This window comes from Cervus elaphus, chromosome 4, assembly GCF_910594005.1.
Source record: "Cervus elaphus chromosome 4, mCerEla1.1, whole genome shotgun sequence".
Lineage (NCBI taxonomy): Eukaryota > Metazoa > Chordata > Mammalia > Artiodactyla > Cervidae > Cervus > Cervus elaphus.
In genome coordinates this window covers 64,306,822-64,334,610 of record NC_057818.1, presented here as the reverse complement: position 1 = coordinate 64,334,610, position 27,789 = coordinate 64,306,822, and the positions used below count along the sequence as shown (strand labels likewise).

Genomic DNA, 27,789 nt, shown 5'->3' with positions numbered 1-27,789 from the left:
AACATGTGCCCCTGTCTCCCTGGCCACAAGGCTGGGAAATCTATCACTCTTGACCTTTAAATCAAAGAGGTTTTAGCCCTGCCATAATTGTTGCCTCAAAGTGTCCAGGAGACAAAGTCCAGCTACTCACTCTGTTCTTGTCATTTCCATCTTGAAGTGCCAACAGGAGGCTGGTTGTAAATGTCTAGCCTAGAGCCCACCTGCCTCCTTCCTCAGGAAATGTAAAAAGAAGTCTAATTGTAAATGCCCAGCCTGGAGCCCACTAGCTCCTACCTCAGGACCATATAGGCTCCTGAGAATGAAGGCTTTTTTTCTGTCCCCTGTTCCTTTTTTAAAAGTATTTTTTTTTAATACCAAAAACATTTTGTATTGGGGTGTAGCCAAGTAATAATGTTGTGGTAGTTTCAGGTCAACAGCGAAGGGACTCAGTCATACACACATAAGTGTCCATTCTCCAGCAAACTGCCCTCCCATCCAGCCTGCACCCAACACTTAGCAGATTCCTTTGTCTACAGTAGGTCCTGGTTGGTTTTCCATTTTAAATACAGCAGTGTATACAGGACCTTTGCAAAGTCTCTAACTATCCCTTCCCCTGGCAACCATAAATTCATTTCCTAAGTCTGAGTTTCTTTCTGATTTGTAAGTAAGTTCATTTCTGTCCCTTGTTTCTTGTATCTAGACCCTAGCCTCCATGACCTGCCCTGAGTTCCAAAGGGCAGCTTCAAGCAGTTGCTACTCACAGAATCTGAAACTCCGATACTTTGGCCACCAGCTGTGAAGAGCTGACTCATTTGAAAAGACCCTGATGCTGGGAAATATTGAAGGCGGGAGGAGAAGGGGACAACAGAAGATGAGATGGTTGGATGGCATCACCAACTCAATGGGCATGAGTTTGGGTAAACTCTGTGATTTGGTGATGGACAGGGAGGCCTGGCGTGCTGCAGTCCATGGGGTTGCAAAGAGTCAGACATGACTGAGTGACTGCACTGAACTCAACTGAACCATGGAAGGAGCAGCTGAGAAACTACCTGAGGCAAAATTAAAGGGGCCAGAGACCCTTTAAAGTTTAATCTTCCTGAGGATTAGGAGACCGACTGCCTGGGATCCTGCACACACCCTGATCTGTCAGCAACTCCTCCCTTGACGGTTGCCATAAAACTCCTCACTGAACTTGCCTGGGCTGGGGCTCAGTTTCAATGGCAGGAGCCTGCTCTGTCCCCCGGGCCCAGCAAAGCAATAAAGCTGTTCTTTCCTCCTCCACCCAAACCTCTGCCTCTGAGGTTGGACTCCACACTGGTGTCCAGAGAGGCTGAGCTTTCAGCATCACTTCCTGTTGATGCAGGTGTAATGGCCCAGACAGAAGGAGTTGGAGGGGTGACAACCTGATCATTAGTAGACAAAGGAGACCTCATTTCTATCATTCCTTTATTTATTAATTTTTTGGCTGTGCTGGGTCTTCACTGCTGCGTGCGAGTTCTCTCTGTTTGCGGGGAGTGGGGGCTACTCTCCGGTTGGCTTGCAGGGGCTGCTGTTTCAGTGGCTTCTGAGCTCTTGAGTGCAGGCTCAGTAGTTGTGGACAAAGGCTCAGCTGCTCCAAAGCATGTGGAACTTTTCTGGGATTGAACCTATGCCTTCTGGATGGGCAGGTGGATTCTTATCCACTGAACCACCGGGCAAGTCCCCTAGATCTCATTTCTTCTCAGGAGAATTTGCCTGACACCTGGTCTGGACGTGATGCTTTGGAGAGACGTGTAGTCAGGCTCCAGTTGTCTCCTTTAACTAAGTAGGTCTTAACTTTTTTTGTGTGAAGCAAGTAAAGTGTACATTTAATCCATGTATCTTATACAGGTATTTTATGCATATTGATTATACATGTATACACTTACTTCACTATTTACCAATGTTGCACTTTTTACAAATTGAGGATTTGTGGCCACTGTGTTGTCAGTTAATGTTCACCATATCTTAGAAAGGAATATTTTTAAATCAAGGTATGCACAGTAATTTTTTTTTTTTTTTACAGATTGTTATTTCTCACACTGAAATCAGATTGATTATATTCTTTGCAGCCAAAGATGGAGAAGCTCTATACAGTCAGCAAAAACAAGACCAGAAGCTGACTGTGGCTCAGATCATGAACTCCTTATTGCCAAATTCAGACTGAAATTGAAGAAAGTAGGGAAAACCACTAGACCATTCAGGTATGACCTAAATCAAATCCCTTATGGTTAGACAGTGGAAGTGACAAATAGATTTAAGGGACTAGATCTGATAGACAGAGTGCCTGATGAACTATGGATGGAGGTTCATGACACTGTACAGGAGACAGGGATGAAGACCATCCCCAAGAAAAAGAAATGCAAAAAGGCAAAATGGCTGTCTGAGGAGGCCTTACAAATAGCTGTGAAAAAAAGAGAAGCGAAAAGCAAAGGAGAAAAAGAAAGATATACCCATTTGAATGCAGAGTTCCAAAGAATAGCAAGGAGAAATAAGAAAGCCTTCCTCAGTGATCAATGCAAAGAAATAGAGGAAAACAACAGAATGGGAAAGACTAGAGATCTCTTTAAGAAAATTAGAGATACCAAGGGAACATTTCATGCAAAGATGGGCACAATAAAGGACAGAAATGTTAGAAATGGACCTAACAGAATCAGAAGATATTAAGAAGAGGTGGCAAGAACACACAGAAAAACTGTATAAAATAGATCTTCATGACCCAGATAATCACGATGGTGTGACCTAGAGCCAGAAATCCTGGAATGTGAAGTCAAGTGGGCCTTAGGAAGCATCACTATGAACAAAGCTAGTGGAGGTGATAGAATTCCAGTTGAGCTATTTCAAATCCTAAAAGATGATGCTATGAAAATGCTGCACTCAATATGCCAGCAAATTTGGAAAACTCAGCAGTGGGCATGGGACTGGAAAAGATCAGTTTTCATTCCAATCCCTAAGAAAGGCAATGCCAAAGAATGATCAAACTACTGCACAATTGCACTCATCTCACACACTAGCAAAGTAATACTCAAAATTCTGCAAGCCAGGCTTCAGCAATACATGAACTGTGAACTTCCAGATATTCAAGCTGGTTTTAGAAAAGGCAGAGGAACCAGAGATCAAATTGCCAACATCTGCTGGATCATTGAAAAAGCAAGAGAGTTCCAGAAAAACATCTATTTCTGCTTTACTGACTATGCCAAAGCCTTTGACTGTATGGATCACAATAAACTGTGGAAAATTCTGAAAGAGATGGTCATACCAGACCTCCCGACCTGCCTCTTGAGAAATCTGTATGCAGGTCAAGAAGCAACCGTTAGAACTGGACATGGAACAACAGACTGGTTCCAAATAGGAAAAGGAGTACATCAAGGCTGTATATTATCACCCTGCTTATTTAACTTATAAGCAGAGTACATCATGAGAAACGCTGGACTGGAAGAAGCACAAGCTGGAATCAAGATTGCTGGGAGAAATATCAATAACCTCAGATATGCAGATGGCACCACACTTATGGCAGAGAGTGAAGAGGAACTAAAAAGCCTCTTGATGAAAGTGAAAGAGGAGAGGGAAAAGTTGGCTTAAAGCTCAACATTCTGAAAAACTAAGATTATGGCATCCAGTCCCATCACTTCATGGCAAATAGTGGTTGACTTTATTGTTTTGGGTTCCAAAATCACTGCAGATGGTGGTTGCAGCCATAAAATTAAAAGATGCTTACTCCTTGGAAGGAAAGTTATGACCAACCTAGACAGCATATTAAAAAGCAGAGACATTGCTTTGCCAACAAAGGTCCGTCTAGTCAAGGCTATGGTTTTCCAGTAGCCATGTATGGATGTGAGAGTTGGACTATAAAGAAAGCTGAGCGCCAAAGAATAGATGCTTTTGAACTGTGGTGTTGGAGAAGACTCTTGAGAGTCCCTTGGACTGCAAGGAGATCCAACCAATCCATCCTAGAGGAGATCAGTCCTGGGTGTTCATTGGAAGGACTGATGTTGAAGCTGAAACTCCAATCATTTGGCCACCTGATGTAAGAGCTGATTCATTTGGAAAGACCCTGATACTGGGAAAGATTGAGGGCGGAGGAGAAGGGGACAACAGAGGATGAGATGGCTGGATAGCATCACTCACTCAATTGACATGAGTTTGAGTAAACTCTGGGAGTTGGTGATGTACAGGGATGCCTGGTGTGCTGCAGTCCATGGGGTGACAAAGAGTTGAACATGACCTAGCGACTGAACTGAACCAATTTCTCACTTAGAGTGTAATATAACATAACTTACACATGCACAGGGAAACTTAAGCAATTATGTCTCTTTTCATTGCCAATTCTTTTTATTCAGGTGGTCTGGACCCAACCAGCAATATTTTCAAGATATGCCTGTATGAGTGATCTTTTTGAATTAATTAATGAATCTCCTGTTTGGGTCATACCATTTATTTTATTTTATTGGCTGTACTTTGAAGTTCACTGGATCTTAGTTCCCTGACCAGGGATGGAACCTGAGTATCCAGAAGTGGGAGCATAGAGTCCTCATCACTAGACCACCAAGGAATCCCCTCTACTAATATTACAAAGAGTGCACCGTTTTATTTCCTGGAGAACTGCCCACATTCCAGTTTTGGCTGACTGCATTTTCAGCTGAAATGTGAATCTGTCCCTTATGTCTGCTATGAGGTGGTAGTTCATCCAAAATTTGATTATATTCTTTTTTTAAAAAAAATATTTAATTAATTAATTTTTTAATGTTTAATTTATTTATATTAGTTGGAGGCTAATTACTTTACAATACTGTAGTGGTTTTTGCCATACATTGACATGAATCAGCCATGGATTTACATGTGTTCCCCATCCTGAACCCCCCCTCCCACCTCCCTCCCCACCCCATCCCTCTGGCTCATCCTAGCGCACCAGCCCTGAGCACTTGTCTCATGCATCAAACCTGGACTGGTGATCTGTTTCACAATTGATAATATACATGTTTCAGTGCTATTCTCTCAGATCATCCCACCCTCTCCTCCCACAGAGTCCTAAAGTCTGTTCTATACATCTGTAATTATATTCTGATTCAACTTTTCATCAGGGCTATGTTCCAGAAAGTGTTCTTTATTGGTGTCTGGTTGTCCGACATCAGGAAGGGTAGAATCAGATAATCAGGTGATGTCAACCTGTTCCATCAAAGTTTCACCTAGCAAAGTCAGTCTCCGGTTTAATTGTGTCCTAAGACTGTAATTTCATTAGAACTTGCAAGACAGTGATATTTCTATTTCTGTTAATCCTCCTACATTTATATTTTAATTCAGCTAACAATTTTGCTGTTCAGTTTCTTGACCTTTATCTCCCCTTCACTCTTCTCCAGTTTTTCATTCCCACAAAAAATCCTATGCTTCATTATTACCAACATTGTCAAAGTGTGTAATCCCAATTTCAAGCATTCTGTCTGCAGTGATCACTTTTTATCTTGACTTGCCAGGTTCACTTTCTATCTCTTAGTTCCACCCAACTGTAAGCATGTATCAACCAACCGTTATCTCTCATTCCATTTCCCTTCCTCTAGCAATGCAAGTGTTGCTGTTGTGGGTTGGTTGTTTTTGTGTTTTTTTTTTTTTTTTTAGTCAATTAAGAACTTTTCCTCATCAACTTTACTGTGTAATTCTAAGGTTCTGCAACAAGAGTAAAGAAAAATGATCATTTACACAATGTTACACTATATCTCAATAAAGCTGGGGGAAAAAATAAAAATGAGAAATTTTTCCCTGTATCATTACTGAATGATCTACTTTATCTGTTATTATCTTTTTCTTAAATTCTACTTTTTCCTATATTAATATAGCTATCTTAGCTTTCTTGTGTTACTATTGGCATAGTGTATATGTTCCCTTCTTCTTACTTTCAACATATTTCTGTCCTAATATTTGAGGTGTAACATTTGACACAATATATAGTTACCTGCATTTCCTTCCCAGATTACAATCTGTATTTGCACTGGAAATGAGACACAAGAAACTATTTCTCATGTGCCCATTAATATTTTATTAGTTCCTCAGGATCATGTTTCCATTGTTGTACTTTCTTTGTGAAAACTGATCTTGCTACTCACTTATGAAGCATGCACTTTTCTACATGCATACTAAGCTTGGAAAACTTAAAATTATACAACTCTGAAGCCGTTTTGTCCACTACCAATGAACACAGGGCTCTAAATGCATTCCAACCTCAAGCTCCATAGAGGCTCAAAATGCCCCTTGAACCACAAGATACCTCCAGTGCATAGAAGGATTCCACACAACATCTGTTCTTGTGGAAACAGATTCATCATTCATTCATCACTAGGAATGTTTTTGTCAAGTCTGCGAGGTGGAGGCTGGTGGCTGTGGCTCACTGTTCTCCAGGCTGTGTCTGATCCCGTATCCAAAGTATATGGCAAATCCTAGTAGGCAAATGAGACAGTGAGAAAGAAAAGTTGGCACTCTTCTCACTTACAAATGTCCAATAGGCCTCCTTTTATGATGTCTGACAGGAGGGGAGAAGTAGTAGGGAGATGATTTGATTCAGTCTCTCAACAGGTCTTATTTTCCAAGGAAGCCACTTACCAATCCCCATCCAAATGCCAAATAGGACCCAGGTCCCAGTGTCCATCTGCACCATCAGGTAAACGTTCACAAAGATGCTCACCAGTGGGAGGACAGGCAGAGCAGGAACCTGTGGGCAGAGTCAGTTCATCCCTGAACACAGGCCAGACGTCTGAGAGGGAGACGCTGCCCTGTATGGATAGGGCGACCACAATCTTATTCAGACTGTGAGTTCAGTGCCTCCTGACACTGTGTATGTGAAGCACCGAGTGTGGATCAGAGAAGGGTCGATGGTTTTTAGCAACTTGCCTTATTCCTTGGGCCGACAAAGATGTTTAGACCTCAAAGGAGGCTGACTTCATTCACTCAAGGTGGACATTCTGAGCCCATAAGATCACTTACCTTGAAGTAAACAGAAGAGGGACTCTGGGGCTGCCTCCAGATGATGACCGTGACCCCAGTGATGAGCAGCAGCAGCAGCACAGCCACTGTTGTGAGCACGGGGTCTCCAGAGAACACCTGGCTGGGCCACTGGGCCAGGATCAGGCTCAGGATGGTCAGCAGGAGAACTGCAGGGGTCAAGGAGGAGGAGAACAGGCTGGAGCCAGAAGACAAAGATGTCAGGACCTTGGGTCACACCCATCTCTGTAACTGCCCACCTCATGAAGGGTCATCTTATCTGGAAGATTCTTCCTCAACTTCCCGACACAATCTGCCCTCCCCGTTCTGTTAATTTCAGAATACAACCAATGAGAAATCCCACCACTAACCAAGCAAGAAGGCACACCAATAGACAGTCTGCCCAGATTTCACAGTGGGGATGGTGTTACTGGGGCACCAGAGACTCTTTAGAATGTTTGAGGATCTTGCTTCAGGCCGAGGTTCAAAACGACTAGCTTCTAGCAGAGAAATATCAATTTCCTCCTCTGTTGCCTCATTGGTGCTTAAGTTTTGGTCTGGCTGATACCTGAAGTAGAAATATTAAGTCAATATTCATAGCAGCCCCTACTCATCCAACAACAGACAGTCTAATCTTTCCCAACTTAATAACAGGACATTTGGAAGGCAGCATGGGAGGCAGAAAAGGATTATCTCCCCATCAACCTTGGACAAATAAAAGACCTCTCTCCCCTCACCCCAGTCAAACTATACTGGAGTCTCACCTGAGGACAAGGACAGAAAATGCTACCAGGGAGTAAGCGAGTAACATCGCAGTTGACACGAGGTCTACAAGATCACTGAGCTCAAAGAGTAAAGTCATGACCCCTGGAATGAGGGAACAAACAAGATGGATGGAGAGAGTGAGAAACCAGAGGAAATATACAAGTCTAGAAAATTGATCAAGGACAGAGTGGATTTTTTTTTTTCCTTAACCTGTAAGACTTCCAGCAAATATGATGGCCATGATGGGCGTGCCTGTGCGGGTATAGATCCGAGCAAGGCCCTGGAAAAGGAGCCCATCCTCTGCCATTGCATAGATCAACCGAGGCATGGGGAACATAGTACCCAGGAGACTGGAAAAGAAAATGGAAACACACATGAGGACGTGGAGAAACACGGAAGAGAATGGCTTCTGCTCCTTAGTCTACAAGGGGCAAGATACCCTTCCCTCTTGTCTCTCAATCCCAAGGACTGGGATACCCGAGCATCTGACAGTAGACGGGGAGAAAAAAAAAGACACTGACCTGGATGTAAGAGCACAGAGGGCGCCAACAGCCACAGCATATCTGGCAGGGCCCCACCCAACGTGGAGAAAAGCCTGCGGCAAGGGGCTCTCAAGCTGAATCTGGTAGTAGGGCCCCTTGAGGGTGAGTGCCGCCGAGACACCAAAACATGCCAAAAAGCAGATGGAGAGTGAAATCACGATGCCCAAGGGGATGGAACGATGAGGATTTGGGACTTCACCCCCTGCGAGATGGGTGCAGTATTGAGTTCAGAAAGATACTGGAATGAAAGCACAAAATCCCCTTCCTTCTTGCACCTCCAAAAGCAGTCTAACCTTCTTCCAACCCCTACACCCAAGGACAGCCCTACCTGCCCAGACCCTCGATAGGACACACAGTGACCACGTTACCTGTAGTGGCAATGACATCAAAGCCAACAAAGGCGTAGAAACATGTCGCCGCTCCATGAAGAATCCCTTCAAAGCCAAAGGGCACAAACCCTCCAGAACCCAGAGGGCCCAAACTACGGTGAGAGAAGGAACAAAAAAGAAGGTGGGTGAGGTGAATTCAGTCACCTCTTCTGGGCTCCTCCTTCAATACCACAAGTGCTGGCCTCCAGGACTCCCATCTCCTGGATCCATCAGCCCAGGTCTCTTTAGTCTCCACCACATTCCCAGCTCTGCACCATCCACATGCAAGAGTTGGCCAAGAGGACCCTCCTAACCTAGAGATGTCACTGTATCCAGATGTGTTCAATGTGTTCAGTGAGTAGTCCTGATTCGTGAGCTTCCAGTTGTGCAGGTCTCCCTTAATGAAGCCAGAGAGGATCACGAAGCTGAGGACCAAAAGGTTCAAGCTTGTGAACACTTTGCTAACTAGGGCTGACTCATGAACTCCCAGAACCAGCAGTCCTGCGGGAAAGATAGAATATGACACATCCAAAATAACCAAATCCATAGACACAGAAAGGAAACTCGTGGTTACAGGGGCTGGGGTTTGGGCATTAGTAGCAGGTGGACGGTGACTGCTCAGCAGGTACAGGGTTTCCTTTTGTTTGTTTCTTTAATTTATTTATTTTAGTTGGAGGCTAATTACTTTACAATATTGTAGTGGTTTTCGCCATACATTGACATGAATCAGCCATGGGTGTACATGTGTTCCCCATCCTGAACCCCCCTCCCCATCCCATCCCCCAGGGTCATCCCATCCGTGTACCAGCCCTGAGCACCCTGTCTCATGCATTGAACCTGGACTGGCGATCTGTTTCACATATGGTAATATACCTGTTTCAATGCTATTCCCTCAAATCATCCCACCCTTGCCTTCTCCCACAGAGTCTGAAAGACTGTTCTATACATCTGTGTCTCTTTTGCTATCTTGCGTAGAGGGTCATTGTTACCATCTTTCCAAATTCCATATAAATGCGCTTAAAGCTCGACATTCAGAAAACTAAGACCATGGCATCTGGTCCCATCACTTCATGGGAAATAGATGGGGAAACAGTGGAAACGGTGTCAGACTTTATTCTTTCGGGCTCCAAAATCACTGCAGATGGTGATTGCAGCCATAAAATTAAAAGACACTTACTCCTTGGAAGGAAAGTTATGACCAACCTAGATAGCATATTAAAAAGCAGAGACATTACTTTGCCAACAAAGGTCTGTCTAGTCAAGGCTATAGTTTTTCCAGTGGTCATGTATAGATGTGAGAGTTGGACTGTGAAGAAAGCTGAGTGCTGAAGAATTGATGCTTTTGAACTGTGACGTTGGAGAAGACTCGAGAGCCCCTTGGACTGCAAGGAGATCCAACCAGTCCATCCTAAAGGAGATCAGTCCTGGGTGTTGATTGGAAGGACTAATGTTGAAGCTGAAACTCCAATACTTTGGCCACCTCATGTGAAGAGTTGACTCATTGGAGAAGACGCTGATGCTGGGAGGAATTGGGGGCAGGAGGAGAAGGGGACGACAGAGGATGAGATGACTGGATGGCATCACTGACTCAATGGACATGAGTTTGAGTAAATTCCAGGAGTTGGTGACGGACACAGGCCTGGCGTACTGTGATTCATTGGGTTGCAAAAGGTCAGACATGACTGAGCGACTGAACTGAACTGAACTGGTACTCTATTGGTGTTTTTCTTTCTGGCTTACTTCACTCTGTATAATAGGCTCCAGTTTCATCCACCTCATTAGAACTGATTCAAATACATTCTTTTTAGTGGCTGAGTAATATTCCATTGTGTATATATACCACATCTTTCTTATCCATTTGTCTGCCAATGGACATCTAGGCTGCTTCCATGTCCTGGCTATTGTAAACAGTGCTGCGATGAACACTGGGGTATATGTGTCTCTTTCAATTCTGGTTTCCTCGGTGTGTATGACCAGGAGTGGGATTGCTAGGTCATATGGCAGTTCTATTTCCAGTTTTTTGAGGAATCTCCACATTGTTCTCCATAGCAGCTCTACTAGTTTGCATTCCCACCAACAGTGTAAGAGGGTTCCCTTTTCTCTGCACCCTCTCCAGCATTTACTGTTTGTAGACTTTTTGATAGCACCCATTCTGACCGGTGTGAGATGGTACTTCATTGTGGTTTTGATTTGCATTTCTCTGATAATGAGTGATGTTGAGCATCTTTTCATGTGTTTGTTAGCCATCTGTATGTCTTCTTTGGAGAACTGTCTGTTTAGTTCTTTGGCACATGTTTGGATTGGGTCATTTATTTTTCTGAAATTGAGCTGCAGGGGTTGCTTATATATTTTTGAGATTAATTCTTTGTCAGTTGCTTTGTTTGCTATTATTTTCTCCCATTCTGAAGGCTATCTTTTCATTTTGTTTATCATTTCCTTCATTGTGCAAAAGCTTTTAAGTTTAATCAGGTCCCATTTGTTTACTTTTGCTTTTATTTCCATTACTCTGGGAGGTGGGTCATAGAGGATTCTGCTGTGACTTATGTCAGAGAAGGTTTTGCCTATGTTTTCCTCTAAGAGTTTTATAGTTTCTGGTCTTACGTTTATATCTTTAAGGATTTACTTTTGTTGTGATGAAAATGTTTGGAAATAGATGGAGGTTACGGTTACACAGCACTGTGAATGTAATAAAAGTCCCACAGAATTGTACACTTGCAAATGGCTAATTTCTTATTGTGGCAGTCATCTCATAGTAGGCAGGTCTATCAAATCATCACTTTCCTCATCTTAAAATTATATAATCTTGTATATCAATTATATCTCAGTAAACTGGGGGAGTACAATAAAATGGTTAATTTTATTTTGTGTGAATTTCCTCTGAATTAAACAAACATCTTCAGTGTCAGTACAAGGAAGAAACTTATAAGCCTAAGTAATGATTGTCAGATGGGGATGACTTTGTCTCTGAAGAGACTTCTGGCAATATCTTGAGGCATTCTGATTGTCATACTTTGGGTGGAGGGCATCAATTTCTCTAGTGAGTAAAGACAAGTGGTGGCTTCCCTGGTGGCTCAGTGGTAAAGAATCCACCTGCCAATGCAGGAGATGCAGGTTTGATCCTGGGGTCGGGAAGATCCCCTGGAGAAGGAAATGGCAACCCACTCCAGTATTCTTGCCTGGAAAATCCTGTGGACAGAGGGACCTGGTAGGCTACACTGCATGGGGTGGTAAAGAGTCAGATAGTGACTTACCAACTAAACAACAAAGACCAGGGCTGCCACTCAGGATCTGACAACGACTGAAAGCAAAACACGCAATGAACAGGATAGCCCCCTACACTAAAGAATAATTCAACCCAGAATGTCAATACTGCCAAGGGTTGAAAACATTGGCCTGTGCCTTGCCTTCCTGTCTCTCTTATCTCAGACACTTCATTCCAGCCCTATGCCTCCCACCATCTGGAACCCCAAGCCTTTTGTACCCAGCTCCCCTTCCACATCCCATTTTAGCTGACCTCTGTCTCACCTGTGAGCAGCAGCACCAGGACGAAGGCAAAAAAGTCGACATAGGTGGCCAGGAAGTGGGGCACATGCAGGGAGAACATCTCCTGTAACGCCTGAGAGATGTGGTTCCCAATCAGGCTGTCAAAGGCGTAGCTCCAGGCTCTGGCCTCACAGGCAGTCGCTACAGCAGCAAAAGATGAAGACCCATTGACAAACACAAATTGCACCCCGACCTTGTACAATGCAATGTATTTGGGGGAAAACACACAGAGAAAATCCCTAATCTCAGAATGTTTCCTTTTATGCAGTGGAGAGAGTAGACCCAGATGATTCACAGAACAGGTCAACTATTTAATATGTTGTTGTTGTTAGTCACTTAGTCGTGTCCAACTCTTTGTGACCCCATGGACTGTAGCCTGGCAGGCTCCTCTGTCCATGGGATTCCCCAGGCAAGAATACTGGAGTGGGCTGCCATTTCCTTCTCCAATTTAATATGTTGGGAGGAGATAAGAGGAAACAGCTGGAAAAAAAAAAAAAAAAAGAGGAAACAGCTGAGCAGAGACATCACTACGTTGAGGGGAGGAGCTTGTGGGACATGCCTTCCTCTCACCCACTCCCTACAGGTCCCTTTCCTTCTCGGTTCTAGCTCCCATCATTTCAGGAAAGCAGCGTAGACCCAAGTAGAATAAAGTTTCTAGCTATAAAGTTCCTCTAACATTACCCACTTCACTCCACAAGGTGGATAATAAAGACCTCATGAATCAGCAACACTCCAATTCCCCTCTGAATTTTCTGACCTTAAGCCCCACCTTCCCCCACCCCATCATCTCACCCATGACAAAGGACAGGATGAGGTTCCAGCCAATGATGAAGGCGCACAGCTGACCCATGGTGATGTAGCTGTAGAGATACGCAGAACCGGGGCGTGGTACCCAGGCTGCCAACTCCGCGTAGCAGAGCCCGGACAAAAGAGTCGACACTCCGGCCGCAAAGAAGCAGATGACAGTTGCTGGTCCAGCCTCATACACAGCCACTTCTCCAACCAAGATGTACACACCAGCTCCCAGGGTGCTGCCCACACCCAAGGCCACCAGGTCCAGAGTGTTCAGATGATCAGCCTTGGGCCTCTCAAACCCCTCCCTGGGTTCCAGTAGCCGCCTGCGGACCAGCTTTTGACCAAATTGGTGAACATCCTGACACAACATCCTAGATAAAGTTGAGGAGGGTCAGATCTGCTGAGAAAATGACACGGCAAACCATCAAGAAAGTCCATGTGCCCTTGGCACTGGGAGTCCAGTTCTAGGGAGCAGGGGAGTGATGGGGAGCAGGTGAAAAAAGACACATTGACAAGTTCCCTGTCTCTGAGATATGGTTTCTTAAACATCTGTTCAGTTCAGTTCAGTCACTAACATTTGTCCAACTCTTTGCAACTCCATGGACTGCATGGATGCCAGGCTTTCCTGTTCATCACTATCTCCCAGAGTTTGCTCACACTCATATCCATCGAGTCGCTGATGCCATCCAACCCTCTGTCGTCCTCTTCTCCTCCTGCCTTCAATCTTTCCAGCATCAGGGTCTTTTCAAATGAGTTAGCTCTTCACATCAGGTACCCAAAGTGTTGGAGCTTCAGCATCTTTAAATATATTTCAAATAATATATTATTATTATATACTGGAAGCATTGCTTAAAAAGAAGTGGTGGGGGTGGGGGGCAGAATTTCCACTCTAAAATGTGCCACTTTGTCTTGTAGATTGTTTTGAACTGAAGGCAATTAAGATGCTACCTCCTGAAGAAAAGCCTTTTGTCTCTCCCTTCATGGCTCATAATAGTTTAGATTACGGGACCTATGTCAGAAAAAAAGAGCTGTTATGACATAGTTTCTTGCCTTTGAAAGACTTGTCAGCATGGAATGGCAAAGATTTGCTTGCCAATCATTTGCAGTTCCCATCTTCTGAAACTGAATGAGGTTGATCTCAGAGAGAGAGGCAGAGAGAGAGAGACAGAGAGAGAGAGAGCCATGAGTGGGGGCTGGAAGCAAAGTCTTAGTTCTCTGCTCAGTAACTGGACCTGGGTGGCCTGGACGAAAACCAGGAATCCTAGCCGCCCATCCACCAGGGGCTAGAGGCTAGAAACAAGGTTTCCCTGGCTCTTGCCTGCATTGAAAACTGCATTTCTCAAGGAGGCAAAATGATTTTTTTTTTTTAAAAATTGTATTATCGGAGACACAGCACAACAAACAGGAAAGCACAGACAGAAGCTGTTTCGTTAAGACAGAAGCAAGGCAGAGATACACACCTGGAGAGAAAGGGTGTGGGCATCCTCCCTAAAGTGGTGGAGCCCCTTAAAGAGGCAGTTAAATCAAAGCTTCCCTCGTGGCTCAGTGATAAATATCCACCTGCCGATAGCAGAGACACAGGTTCCATCCCTGGTCCTGGAAGATCCCACATGCCATGTGGCAGCTAAGCTCATGTGTCATGACAATCGAACCTGTGCTCTCAGACCCAGGAACCGCAGCACCTAGGGAGGCCAGGGAGCCCTAGAGCCTCTGGTCCACAGCAAGAGAAGTCACCTCAGTGAGAAGTCAGAACGCGGCAACTGGAGACTCGCCGCTGCTCTGTGCAACTAGAGAACAGTCTGCAGAGCAGGGAAGACCCATCAGAGCCAAAATAAACAGATAAATAAAACAAGTTTTTGAAAAGAGACAGCTGAATCATTCATACAGGGCATTTCTTCCAGTTTTGTTTTACCGTTACCCAATTAGGTCCTGTCCTGCTCTAGGACCCTCACCAACATGTGTGTGTAACTTTTTTTCCAAGACAGATACCAGCCCAGCAGCCTCTGGGGGTCCATGGCATCACCTGTTATGCAATGGTGCCCCCCTCTTTTTGATGCCCATGGAGCCTTTCTGCACATGTGCAGTATCTCCCTTACCACAACTTTCCTACTGTATTCTAAAATATTTCCTTTATTGCTTCTAGTAGCTTTAAGTACCTTTCAAGTAGAATCCTCAGCTCTTAAAACCTTAACCTATATTGAAAACAGAGAAGAAAGCAATTGTGAACCACTGGTCATATTAGCAATTTTTGTTTGGGAAATTTAAGAGCATATTCCATTGGTTGCATTTTCCCAACTTGCAATTTCTTTTCCCAACATAATACAAAGCATGTCCAATAAACCCAAGGTTTTTAGTTTTGCTCTCCCAAGAAGACAAAAGTAGGTAAATGTAGATTTGTTCAGTGATCCATGTTCTAGTATTTTATCTTAAAAATAATTTAGACATTTAATAAGTTATTATTTGACTTGATTTAGTAAATCTCTGTAGTTCCAAGTTACCAAAAATCTGGAAAACCTAAGACATAATTATATCCAAAGTGTTCACTCAAACGCTTTTATCCTATACCAAGTTAGGTTTTGCTGACAAAAGTTGTAACATACATGGCATTAATTTAATGACATTCAGTCCATTCAGGTACAATAAAAGTATTATATTTAATATAAATGCCTCTGAAGACATACTAAGAGGGATTAATAAGACTCTAAAGTCCATATTGAGACTTAACTTTCATATCTGATATTTAACACTGAATATTTCCCAGATCACATGAACCTGAAATTCATTAAGTTTAATGTCTCTTATTTTTAGAACTGTTTGATTTGTAAGTGCTTACTTTTCTTTAAGCCAATTTAATAGAGCTCCTTTACAAATTAATCTCAAAAATCCATAACAAAGACAAATACTGAGACATGCATACATCCAGATAGGGATCTTACGGGTTCATTTTCTAAACTTAGTCATGAATCAGGTATTATAAAACTCACTGGTTTATAGACAACAGTTTTAATAAGGATAAGTTTAAAAAGACTTCCTTTCCATTTCCCCCTCAGTCTCAGGAACTGGAGATTATTAGACTAGATAAGAGAAATGTACCTGAGAGTGTGATCTTAAGGCACAGGGAAAGTCATGTTCTTCTACAGGACTTGTTCTCTCAGTGTCAGAATTCTGAAAAAAAAAAAATAATAATAAAAGTATTTTAAAAGCTAGCTTTCTCTAATTGCACATGCAAAAAGAACCAGTTTTTGTTTGTTTGTTTTTGTTTGGGGAGGTTGTTTTTGTTGTTTGGGGTTTCCCCTGCCCCCAGTTTCAAAAAGTTTTATCTTAGCTAGTTTTCTCTGGAGTCCAGAGAATTTTGTGGCCACACCATGTCATAATAAAATGTCATCTTTCTCTTCTCTAGTGAAAGTTTTATAGCTAAAACTTAGACCAGATAGTGCTCAAATTGGCCCAGATAAGAATGGCAGACTGGCTGATAAAATGCTGTCCCAGCAGGAATCGTCCCTCTGGGGAGATGGGGGTCTTAGTTTGACCAGATGAGGGGGAACGAGATGGCAGAGGAGCAGGTGGATGTGGAGTTCGTCTCTCTCCAGAGATACATCAGGAAGACACCTTCAGACACAGGAGATCTTGCAGAATGGCAGCTGAGAGCAGGCAGGAGCACCTGGCCACTGGAGAAGAATATATAGAACCACACAAAACTCAGTGGGGTGAAGGAAGTAGGGGGAAAGAGAGTTAGTAGGACTGGACATGCCCTTGGCAGGTGGGGGGACTGAAGCAGGGGTCCAGTCCCCACGTGGGCACCCTTGGAGGGTGAGGAAACTGTTCAGGGGACAGGGGAGAAGCACTTGAGGCTGAGGGTGAAGCAGCTGACCTGAGATGGTGGTGGTGGGGGTACAGTTACTAAGGCATGACTCTTGCTATAGCCTGCCAGGCTCCTCTGTCCATGGGATTCCCCAGGCAAGAATACTAGAGGAGGTTGCCATTTCCTTCTCCAGGGGAATCTTCCTGATGACCCAGGAATCAAAGCCAGTTCTCCTGTATTGCAGGCAGATTCTTTGCTGACTGAGCTATGAGGGAAGCTGATCTGTGAAGTCTGAATGCAATGAGAATCATGCAGACGATCCTAGCCGCAGCCATACTACCACAGACAGGGACGCAAGTCCCCTAGAAGGTGCAGGGCTGGGAGCTGGAGCAGAGGGATTGTGGAGCGATCCCAGGACGAGGTCTGCTGTTGACTGTGGGGAGAGGGCCTGAGGTGACGTGGGGCAATGGGAAATGCCTGTTATGACCAACCTCGACAACATACTAAAAAGCAGAGACATTACGTTGCCAACAAAGGTCCGTCCAGTCAAGGCTATAGTTTTTCCAGTAGTCATGTATGGATGTGAGAGTTGGACTATAAAGAAAGCTGAGTGCCAAAGCATTGATGCTTTTGAACTGTGGTGTTGGAGAAAGCGCTTGAGAGTTCCTTGGACTGCAACAAGATCCAACCAGTCCACCCAAAAGGAAATCAGTTCTGGATAGTCATTGGAAGGACTGATGTTGAAGCTGAAACTCCAATACTTTGGCCACCTGATTTGAAGAACTGACTCATTGGAAAAGACCCTGATGCTGGGAAAGATTGAAGGTGGGAGGAGAAGGGGATGACAGAGGATGAGATGGTTGGGTGGCATCACCGACTCAATGGACACGGGTTTGGGTGGACTCCAGGAGTTGGTGATGGACAGGGAGACCTGGTGTGCTGCGGTTCATTGGGTCACAAAGAGTCAGATATGACTGAGCGACTGAACTGAACTGAACTGATGGAGGCAGGGCAATCCTGCTGAGTCACTCACAGGTGGTGGAGCTATCGCTGTAGCCTCTCTGTCCCCACACGTCAGCCCTGGACAGTGGAAGTCCCCAGAGAGAGGTTGGCCCTTCCCTGCCTTCACTGGGGAGGGAGCCGGGTGCATAGAGAAGGACGGGCCACAGAGGCGCTCTGACTGCAGCTGCCAGAGGCCAGGACGAGACCCTGGGAGAACCAGAGCTCCCTCGGCTGAGACAGCTGGGGTCCCTGCACACTCGGCGGCCCCAGAGTTCCCACGATGCAAGCAGCTGTGCCACCCCCAGGCTGGATCCTCACTGGGGCTGAGCTGCCAGAGGCTAGAAAAAGCCCTTTCCTGCGGCCCTAGCCACCAGTTCCCCTGAGCACCTGGTGCCCCGGGCCCTGCCACCCCAGCAGCTGCACCCCCCGCACCCCGTCCTCCCTGGGGCAGACCCACGCCCTCCAGGGCAGCCTCAGCAGCAAAGCCCTGTGGACGACTCACAGGCAGAGGTGGAGACCAAGCCACAGCTGAAACCCAGGGGCAGTGCGGCTGAGGAGGAGAACTCAGAACCTTCCCACCTGCTGCACAAGTTGCAGATTGAATCCACTCGATCAAGGAGCGGACTCTGTGTCTCTGGAGTATATGAAAGGACACCGAGCGCTCCCGAAGAAGAAAACACACAGCTCTGGCAGCTGTGGACCTTGGAGGCAAGAACACGCAGGAGTAGGACCAGATTAGAGTCTGAGCTGCCCACGCAGCAGGGCCAGAGACCAGCGCAGTGTTGGAGGGCATCCCGGGGAGGCGAGGTGCATGGAGACTCCCAGCAACAGAAAATATGCTAACAGCTGAGATCCAAGAAAAGCATTTATTATTCTTATACTTTAACTTTGTTCTCTAGTTACTTCTGGATTTTTTCCTTCCCCCCACCCCCGACTGTGTTGCTATAGTAGTTGATTTTATTAGTACTATTAAATCTGCTTAAGCTTTTGAGAATTTTTTTACCCTCCAGGGAGAGTTTTTTTTAATCACACTTTTTATTTCCTATTTATACTTCTGCCTCTGTGTTGGCCTTCTGTGGTTCTATGGGGTTTTCCTTTTTAATTCTTAAAGTTTTAAATTTTATTATTATTATTTTTCTACATTTATTCTTTGGATTTTCTTACTGCTATTTTCCTGTTGTAGTTATTCTTTAATATACATAAATCTTTATCTACCTCTATTTAACTTTGTTTCTTCTATTTTTTCTTCCTTTTCTTTCTTTTTCTCACCATGTTTATTTTGTTTCCGTTGCTTTATTTCCCAGCTGGCACCTTGATATGGTTTTATTTTCTAGCTTGTGCTTTAGTTAATTTTCTTTGTAACTGGTGTCTATCAATTTTGGTTCCCTTTGCTTGCCGGGTCTATCTCTTGTGCTTTATTTAGCTTTTTGCTGTTTTGGTTTTGTTTACGGGTGTATATGTCTGTGTGTGTGTATTCCATTGTTTTCATTTGGCTGATCAGAACAGTCTGAAGAAGTAAGCGAACTTGCAGGAGTGGGGAAAGCTTGATTTCTCCCCTGAGATTTGGGGGAAGATTAAAGGGGATCGTTTATAATGTAGGGTGGTTAACCTCCATCCATGTTCCCATACTTTGGCAATGCATATCTAATTGTAGGATAGTATTATAAGCGAGCAGAGAAGGCAAAGGCAACCCACTCTAGTACTCTTGCCTGGAAAATCCCATGGACAGAGGAGCCTGGTTGGCTGCAATCCATGGGGTCGCAAAGAATCGGACATGACTTCACTTTCACTTTTCACTTTCATGCATTGGAGAAGGAAATGGCAACCCACTCCAGTGTTCTTGCCTGGAGAATCCCAGGGACAGGGGAGCCTGGTGGGCTGCCGTCTATGGGGTCGCACAGAGTCGGCCACGACTGAAGCAACTTAGCAGCAGCATTAAAAGTGAGAGACCAAATTTTTTCATGCCCCAACTTAAATAAAGGCCAGGCAACATTACAGCAAAGCCTAGTTTTCCTTTTCCCGCCTCTCTGGATTAGAAAGGGGGTTCTCCATGGTGAGCAGCCTGCAACCAAGAACTGCACTCTTGGAAATAAAGTCCTGCATCCCAGAAGCATTCCTGGTAGGGTTGGTGTTAGTCGCTCAGTCTTGTCTGACTCTCTGCAGCCCCATGGACTGTAGCCCACCAGGCTGCTCTCTCCATGGGATTCTCCAGGCAAGAATACTGCAGGGGGTTGCCATTCCCTTCTCCAGGGGATCTTCCCAATCCAGGTACTGAACTCAGGTCTTCTGCATCGCAGGGAGATTCTTTACTGTCCAAGCTACCAGAGAAGCCAGAAGCATTCCTAGGGGGCACCTGATGGCGGCTCAGAGTGTTTTCTGGATTTCCCTCAAATCCTGTGCTTGGTGGGATTTTGAGCTTCCTCTGCTCTACCTTTGATCCCTGACCTGACATCTCTGGAGGGCCAGTCCCTCCTGGGAGACATTGCCAAGACTTTCCTGAAAGGCGTCTTTTGCAGCAATGAGGTCTGCTGGAATGTGGCCCGTCCATCAGGCTGTCCCTTGCCTGGAGTGAGGGGGGACTTGCTGGAGGGCCTGAGGGCCTGGAGGCAGGAGGATTCCCAGAGGATTTGTGGGCACCGGCCACGGTGGGAGATTAAACAGCAGGAGCACCGCAAGTCTATCACCCTGTTTGGCATCTGGGGTAAAACTGAAGGGGACATAAAGTTTAGGTGAAAAAGAAATCTTGTTTCTTGAGTAAAGTAGGAAAGGAAATCACAGGGGAAAAAAAAAAAATTAGAGAAAGGCAGTGGGGCCAGGGGATAAAGTGTGGGTGTAGCAGGGAGCAATTTCTTGGAGGTGGTGGGAGGTGAGCTACGGCTCCTAGCGCCTTGCTCGCGACATTGATGAAGGCAGGGACATGCTGGGGGTGTGGTTTGGCAGAGTGAGAGAGAGGGGGAGGGGAGAGAGAAAAACCAAAACTTGGGCTCCTTCACTGAGCGGATCTTGATCGAAACCTGTGGGTCTTGGAAAGAGAACAAAGCAGACAGTGAGAGCAAGTTTTCATGGAGAGAGAGAGAGAGACTCAGAAGTCTCCAGCCAACAGTCTGGGGAGACCGGCTTTACCTTGAAATCCCGGGTTTCAGCACCAATGATCTTGGAGAGAGTCAGCCGTGAGCGGTGGTTTGAAGCCAGAGCCTCGTTCTCTGCCCAGGAATTGGACCTGGGGTGAGGGTGGGGGGCCTGGATGTAAACCAGGAATCCTAGCTGCTTGTCCACCAGGGGCTAGAGGCTCAGAACAAGGTCCCCCCAGCTTTTGCCCTCATTGAAAAATGCATTTCTCACGGAGGCAAAAACTGTAAAAATCAAAAACAGGAACAGGTAGAATGTGTATTATACTCAGCCCAACAAGCAGACGAGCACAGTTTGTTCAGTTAAGACAGAAGCAAGGCCATTACACACCCAAAGGGAAAGGGTGTGGGGTCCCCCACCCCATGAGGAGGAGCTCCATAAACATGCAGGTAAATCATTCATACGGGGCCGTCCTTCCCGGTCTATGTTAGCCTTTGGCCGGTTTTCTGGTTTCTGTTTCCACACTGGACTGTTCCAGTGTTACCAAAGACTCAGACTCTCTACACAGATGCCAAATCAACCCCCAGGCCAATTCTGGGGGAAATAGAAGAGGACAGCTTTCTTATTTACTGGGCAAAGGGAGACACACCAGGCTTCTGCCTGAAAAGAGTGATGTGTCTCAACCGCAGGGAATTTAATCAGGGCTTTTACAACTGTGGGTCCAAGGCGGGGTCCCTGACAAGATTGCGGGCTAAGCAGGGCTTGCACTCCCTTCATCTCATCTCGGGGGACCCGGGGCCTGTGGTGGTCAGCTCTCCCACTCTTGATGACCTTCTCTGGTCCCTTTAATCTCATCTGGTTCTGGGGCTGCTCCTCCCTTGATCAGCAACTGTGCAAATCTGCCCTTTGGAACGCATGGAAGGTCATCACGGCCGGAGTCTTGCCTGCAAGAAACGGAAGACAGAAAGGCCTCTGTGCCTGGGAGCCCCCCGGGGCAGATGCAGAGAACAGACTAGTGGGGAAGGAGAGGGTGGGGCGAATTGAGAGTCGCCCTGACATTCATACACCTCCGGGTGTAAATTAGAGCTGATGAGAAATTGCTATGTAACAGGGGGCTCAGCCCCGTCTCTGTGGAGACCTAAAGGGTGGGTTGGGGGAGGGGAGGGAGGCTCAAGGGGGAGGATATATGTATGCTGCTAAGTCGCTTCAGTGTCTGACTCTGTGCCACCCCATAGACAGCAGCCCACCAGCCTCCCCTGTCCCTGGGATTCTCCAGGCAAGAATATTGGAGTGGGCTGCCACTTCTTTCTCCAATGCATGTAAGTAAAAAGCCAAAGTGAAGTCTCTCAGTCGTGTCCGACTCAGCGACCCCATGGACTGCAGCCTACCAGGCTCCTCCGTCCATGCGACTTTCCAGGCAAGAGTACTGGAGTGAGGTGCTATTGCCTTCTCTGATATATGTATAATTATGACTAAATTGAGTTGTTGTATGGCAGAAACAGCACAACAGTGTAAAGTAACTATCCTCCAATTAAAAAATAAATTAAGCAGAAAGAGTTCTATGGGACTCTCACACTTAACAAATCAAATTTGTTAATTTGTGCCATGTCAAATTAATTATTAGATCAGCAAAAGAACGTAGAAAGCAAAGCTTTCTGCTTCTTCAGAAGCAAAAGATTCCAGTACAGTCCCAGTCACACGCAGTAGCTGCTTAATTGGTAAAAGCTGAGTGGATAAGAATGATGATTTTTTAATTGAAATCAACCTGCTCTGCTGGTTCCCATCCAAACTCCCACACCTCTCAGTTGGTCTGATTTTGCACAAAATCAGGACACCGTCTCTGTCCTGCTGTCCTGTGTAATTCAGGGGAGGTTATTATTGTCATTATTCCCTGCCTTCTTGGATAGGGACGAAGTGTCTTTAAGGGGTTTGATGATCAGAGAACTCACACTCCACACAATCTTCACCAAGGATCCCGAAACCTGGTAGCTTTCTGTTTCACTGTTTGCAGACTGACATGAAATTGGAACTCTGCTTTGGGACAGAATGAAATGGAATTTGTAGGGAGGGACAGACTCTAGCCTGGCTCAGTCAAATCATCAAACCAGAGTGGCCTCTTTTTTTTCTTTTCTCTTTTTATTTTGTATTGGAGTAGAGCCGATTAAGAATGTTGTGACAGTTTCAGGTGAAAAGGGAAGGGACTGAGCCATACATATTCATGTATCCATTCTCCCCCAATGCCCACACACACAAACCAGAGCAGCCTGTCTCTGATTTACTTCACTCTGTGTGACCTGACCGAGTGTATATTAATGCAAGTATATTGAATCTTAGAAAAAATGATAGTGATGAATCCATTTACAGGTTAGGAATGGAGAAGCAAATGTAGAAAATGGACTTGTGGACACAGGGCGGGGAGGGGTGGGGAACAAACTGAAATAGTAGCATTGACATATACGCGACCACGTGTACCACAGACAGCTGGTGGGAAGCTGCTGTTAGCACAGGGGGCTCGGCTGGGGGCTCTGTGTGGACCCAGAGGGTGGGAGGGGGTGGGAGGGAGGGGGCGGTCCAGGAGGAAGGGGATGTGTGTGTACACACGGCTAATTCACGTGGTTGTAAAGCAGAAACCAACACAACATTGTAAAGCAATTATATTCCCCTCCAAAAAAAACCTGCCTGGAGGGAGAGAGGTCTAGTCTCCATTCTGAATCAGCAATGGCAGGACCCTGTTTCCTGCTCTTTGAGGCATGAAATACACCTCACCACAGGGCTCTGCGAGGCTCGACTGACCCAATTAACAGAAGTCACCTGCCAGGTGGCTTCCACCACTGTTACTCCAAAGTCCAAGTTTAGCACTTTGGTTCAGAGCAAGCATTCAAAGAGCCAGGAAGCTCTGATTAGAATCTTAGTTCTGCCAACACTTTGTGCCCTTGAGGAAGTCATTTAGTTCTCTAGACCCATGTTTTCCTCTTGTTTAAATTCTGCTGATGAGCCCTTGTGCATGTCAAATGGTGCACCTGCTCTGGATAACACATGGTGGTTGCTCCAAAGTTAAAAATAATTTGCAACAATCCAGCAATTCCACTTCAGTAAGTACACCCAAAAGAAATGAAAATAGATTCTCAAAGAGATATTTGTACACCCAGGGTCACAGCAGCATTATTCATAGGAGCTGAAAGTTGAAAATTAAAGTCACCCATATTGTATCCGACTCTTTGTGACCCCATTGACTGTAGCCTGCCAGACTCCTCTAACCACAGGATTCTTCTGGCAAGTTGGAAAGTTGAAAGCTGGAAGCATCACAAACATTCATCCAGGAAGGACTGCATAAACACAAGGTGGTCTATACCCAAGTGGAATATTACTAAGACTTAAAAAGGCAGGAACTTCTGACGCATGCTACCATGTGGAGGTAATTTGAGGACATTATGCTGAATGACATAAGCCAGTCACAAAAATACAAATATCGCATGATTCCACTTCTATGAAGTACTGAAAGAGTCAAAGCCGTGGAGACAAATGTGGAATGGTGGTTGGCCAGGGGCTGAGGTAAAGGGGGAACTGGGGAGTTATCGTTCAATGGGGACACAGGAGAACGTGTTCCAGGGACTGGCTGCACAACCGTGTAAATATACTTAACATTTTTGGACTGTACACTTAAAACAGTTAAGTTGGTTAATGTTATGTTATGTGTATTTTATCACCATTTAAAAAATTGCTGCCCATCATAAGTAATAGCACAAGCTTCACACAGTTACTGGGTGTAGCAAACCCAAAGGGGACTGACTATAAGTCAGCAAGCATTGGTCCTCCACACAAACCTAAATCTGTGGGTGTTCAGTCCCTTACAGTTACCTGAATATCTACAGAAGAGGAGGAACCCATACATTCCAAAGGCCAGAAGAATACAGGAGCCTGAAATCAGTGGCCCACATCATAACCCATACTGAAGGGTAATTAATCTCTAATATTATTTGAACATGAGTAAAATTGTCTTAGAGTCTCACAGCACTGATCTAATCTCCCGCACCTTCCCTTACACACACACACACACACACACACACACACACACACAGAGTACAGACACTTTCATCTAGAAAACGAGTCTCTCCACCCTCAGGCTGGAGCTGGGCTAACCCCTGCACTCTGGGGTTGCAGAGGTCTCCTTGGGAGGATGTGAACTCAGCGCCCAGTCTCCCACAGAAGAGGGTGACCCGAGACTTACTGAATCCTTGGAGCAGAGCCTGGAGCACTGGGGCAGTCAGGGAGGCTGAGGTTAAGCCGTGCGTGGCTGGAGCTGAGACATCTCCAAGAACTGAAGCGGGGAGTCCTGAGCACAGAAGACAGTCCTCACCCCAGGTTGTTGGGGTGGAGATGGGGTCGGGAGGAAACACCTGCAGTGCAGCTATCAGCCCTGACTCTTCTGTGGTTCCCCTCAAGGGTAGTTCTGAGATGGCCTTTATTGTGCTAAAATACACACAATATAAAATTTACCACTTTAACCATTTTAAGTGTCCAGTTCAAAACTGTTAAGGACCAAAAAAAAAGTGTTAAGCACATTCATAGTTTGTATAACCAATCTCTTGACCTTTTTTTCATCTCACAAAGCTGAAACTGTACACATTAGACTGAAATTCCCCCTTGCTGCTCTGCAGTTCCTGGCGACCCCCACTCTGCTCTCTTAACCTGACCCTCCAGGGGCTTCACTCAGTGGAACCTTCCGGTCTGCGTCATTTCCTGTGGAACTGCCTTCACTAGCATAATGGCCGCCAGGCTCATCCAGGTTGTAGCTTATTGGAAACGCAGTGTTTTTATTTGTGATGGCACATCTGCCTGATTTTTATGGGTGTTTTTGTAGTCTTTCATCAGTGCTCTCACATTTGAAGGAGCAGACTTGTCCTTCAGTCTGTGGTGGTTCCCTCCAGCTGGAGTATTATTCTCTTTGACGGTGGTGGTGATTCCTGGGGTTTCCTGTCTTTCTCTCCCTACACCTGCTCCACTCTGCTTGCTCCCTCTTGTGGGAGAATTCTTTTTTTTTTTTTTTTTGTGGGAGAATTCTTAAGCATTTCTGTCTCGTCTGTGATCCTAAAAGAAATCAGTCCTGAAGATTCATTGGAAAGACTGATGCTGAAGCTGAAGCTGCAATACTTTGGCCGCCTGATGCGAAGAACTGACTCATTGGAAAAGACCCTGTGGCTGCATGGTGATTGCGGCCATGAAATTAAAAGACGCCTGCTCCTCAGGAGGAAAGCTGTGACCAACCTGGACAGTGTACTAAAAAGCAGAGACATTACTTTGCCAACAAAGGTCCGTCCAATCAGAGCTATGGTTTTTCCAGTAGTCACTTATGGATGTGAGAGTTGGACTATAAAGAAAGCTGAGCACTGAAGAATTGATGCTTCTGAACTGTGGTTTTGGAGAAGACTCTTGAGAGTCCCTTGAACTGCAAGGACATCCAACCAGTGCATCCTAAAGGAAATCAGTCCTGGGTGTTCATTGGAAGGACAGATGCTGAAGCTGAAACTCCAATACTTTGGCCACCTCATGAGAAGCCTTGACTCATTTGAAAAGACCCCAGTGCTGGGAAGATTGAAGGCAGGAGGAGAAGGGGATGACAGATGGTTGGATGGCATCACCGACTTGATTGGTATGAGTCTGAGCAAGCTCCAGGAGTTGGTGATGGACAGGGAGGCCTGGCGTGCTGCAGTCCATGAGGTCACGACTGAGCGACTGAACTGAACTGAGCTGAGCTGCTCTTACAACTCACCAGGCTGCCTCCTGGAAACCTGTCTTTGGATTTCCAGCAGGCGTGCTGCAGTCCATGAGGACACGACTGAGCGACTGAACTGAACTGAGCTGAGCTGCTCTTACAACTCACCAGGCTGCCTCCTGGAAACCTGTCTTTGGATTTCCAGCAGGCGGCACTAGACCTCACGTCTGCGGGCACCCTCGCCCATAGCAGGGGCTGGTTTCTGAGCCTGCCCCTTCCCTACCAGAGCTGCCATGGGCCCTGCAGGGGGCGGGTCACACAAGGAGCCCCCGGAGAGTTGGGGGGGCTGGTGTAGGTCCAGCACCCGGGGCACTGAGGGTGCCCGGGGACCCAGGAGGGAGGTTCCGGAGGGTGGTGCTCCCGGAAGCTTCTCAGTGAACTGCCTGTGGGGAGCAGTCACTTTCATGCCCTTCGCGGTGTTTATCAGCCTCTTTACCAAAACCCTTCCTCAAAACCCTTCCTCTCCCTCGTCATGGGGGTCCCCCCTCAGGTCTCTGGTGCTGCTGGAGAGAAACAGGTGTCTCCACGGATGTCTGCAGAACTAGGGCAGCTCTTTCTGTGGTGGGAGGTCAACCCCGTGGGATGTTTCCTTGTTGGGGGGGGGGGGCGGGGAAAGCGTCTGCTACGTGAGCCTTGATCAGACTCCTTTTTTTTTTTTTTTTTTAATGCCAGAATCCTCGCCCACTCAGTGAAGGCTGCATGTGTCATCAGTCTCTTCAGTCCTGTCCGACTCTTTGTGACCCCATGGACCCTAGCCCACCAGGCTCCTCTGTCCATGGGATTCTCCAGGCAAGAATCCTAGAGTGGGTTGCCATGTCCTTCTCCAGGGGATCTTTCCAACCCAGGGGTCGAACCCGTGATTCCTGTGTCTGCTGCATTGGCAGGTGAGTTCTCTACCGCTGAACCACGGGGGAAGCCCCTAGTGAAGGTTGCTGCTGCTGCTGCTAAGTCGCTTCAGTTGTGTCCGATCTGTGCAACCCTATAGATGGCAGCCCACCAGGCTCCCCCATCCCTGGGATTCTCCATGCAAGAACACTGGAGTGGGTTGCCATTTCCTTCTCCAATGCGTGAAAGCGAAAAGTGAAAGGGACTTAGCGACCCCATGGACTGCAGCCAACCAGGCTCGTTCGTCCATGGGATTTTCCAGGCAAGAGTACTGGAGTG

At 45.9% G+C, this 27,789-nt stretch overlaps 2 protein-coding genes across 3 annotated transcripts in view; both read right to left on the bottom strand.

The window, feature by feature from the left end:
• LOC122692498 (cationic amino acid transporter 3-like) overlaps positions 1–21,201 on the bottom strand; it is a 31,468-nt gene extending 10,267 nt beyond the window's left edge. Inside the window, exons 1-2 of one of the 2 annotated variants that reach the window (XR_006340675.1) lie at positions 17,122–17,261; positions 16,073–16,144 (exon numbers count right to left, since the gene is read on the bottom strand). The gene's annotated coding sequence lies outside the window, so the exon portion shown is untranslated. Of the gene's footprint in view, positions 1–16,072; positions 16,145–17,121; positions 17,262–20,906 lie in introns of those variants that run through there. The other variant, XM_043900112.1, reaches the window with a different exon arrangement.
• LOC122692495 (cationic amino acid transporter 3-like) lies at positions 5,913–13,649 on the bottom strand. The gene is made up of 11 exons (XM_043900105.1): positions 12,977–13,649; positions 12,167–12,325; positions 8,956–9,142; positions 8,642–8,754; positions 8,253–8,475; positions 7,942–8,081; positions 7,731–7,833; positions 7,338–7,534; positions 6,970–7,136; positions 6,589–6,697; positions 5,913–6,425 (listed from the first exon to the last, which is right to left on the bottom strand). Exons 1-11 carry the CDS (start codon positions 13,347–13,349, stop codon positions 6,340–6,342), a joined length of 1,857 nt encoding a protein of 618 aa, XP_043756040.1. The 5' UTR covers positions 13,350–13,649; the 3' UTR covers positions 5,913–6,339.
• Positions 21,202–27,789: the final 6,588 nt, after the last annotated feature.

Excerpts from the sequence above, each read along its gene's own strand:
- LOC122692495 (XM_043900105.1), bottom strand. The coding sequence starts at position 13,349 with ATGTTGTGTCAGGATGTTCACCAATTTGGTCAAAAGCTGGTCCGCAGG. Across the intron at positions 8,755-8,955 it reads GGATACAGTGACATCTCTAG|TTTGGGCCCTCTGGGTTCTG; the intron begins GTTAGGAGGGTC and ends CTCTCACCGTAG. Across the intron at positions 8,082-8,252 it reads CTCTGTGCTCTTACATCCAG|TCTCCTGGGTACTATGTTCC; the intron begins GTCAGTGTCTTT and ends TTTCTTTTCCAG.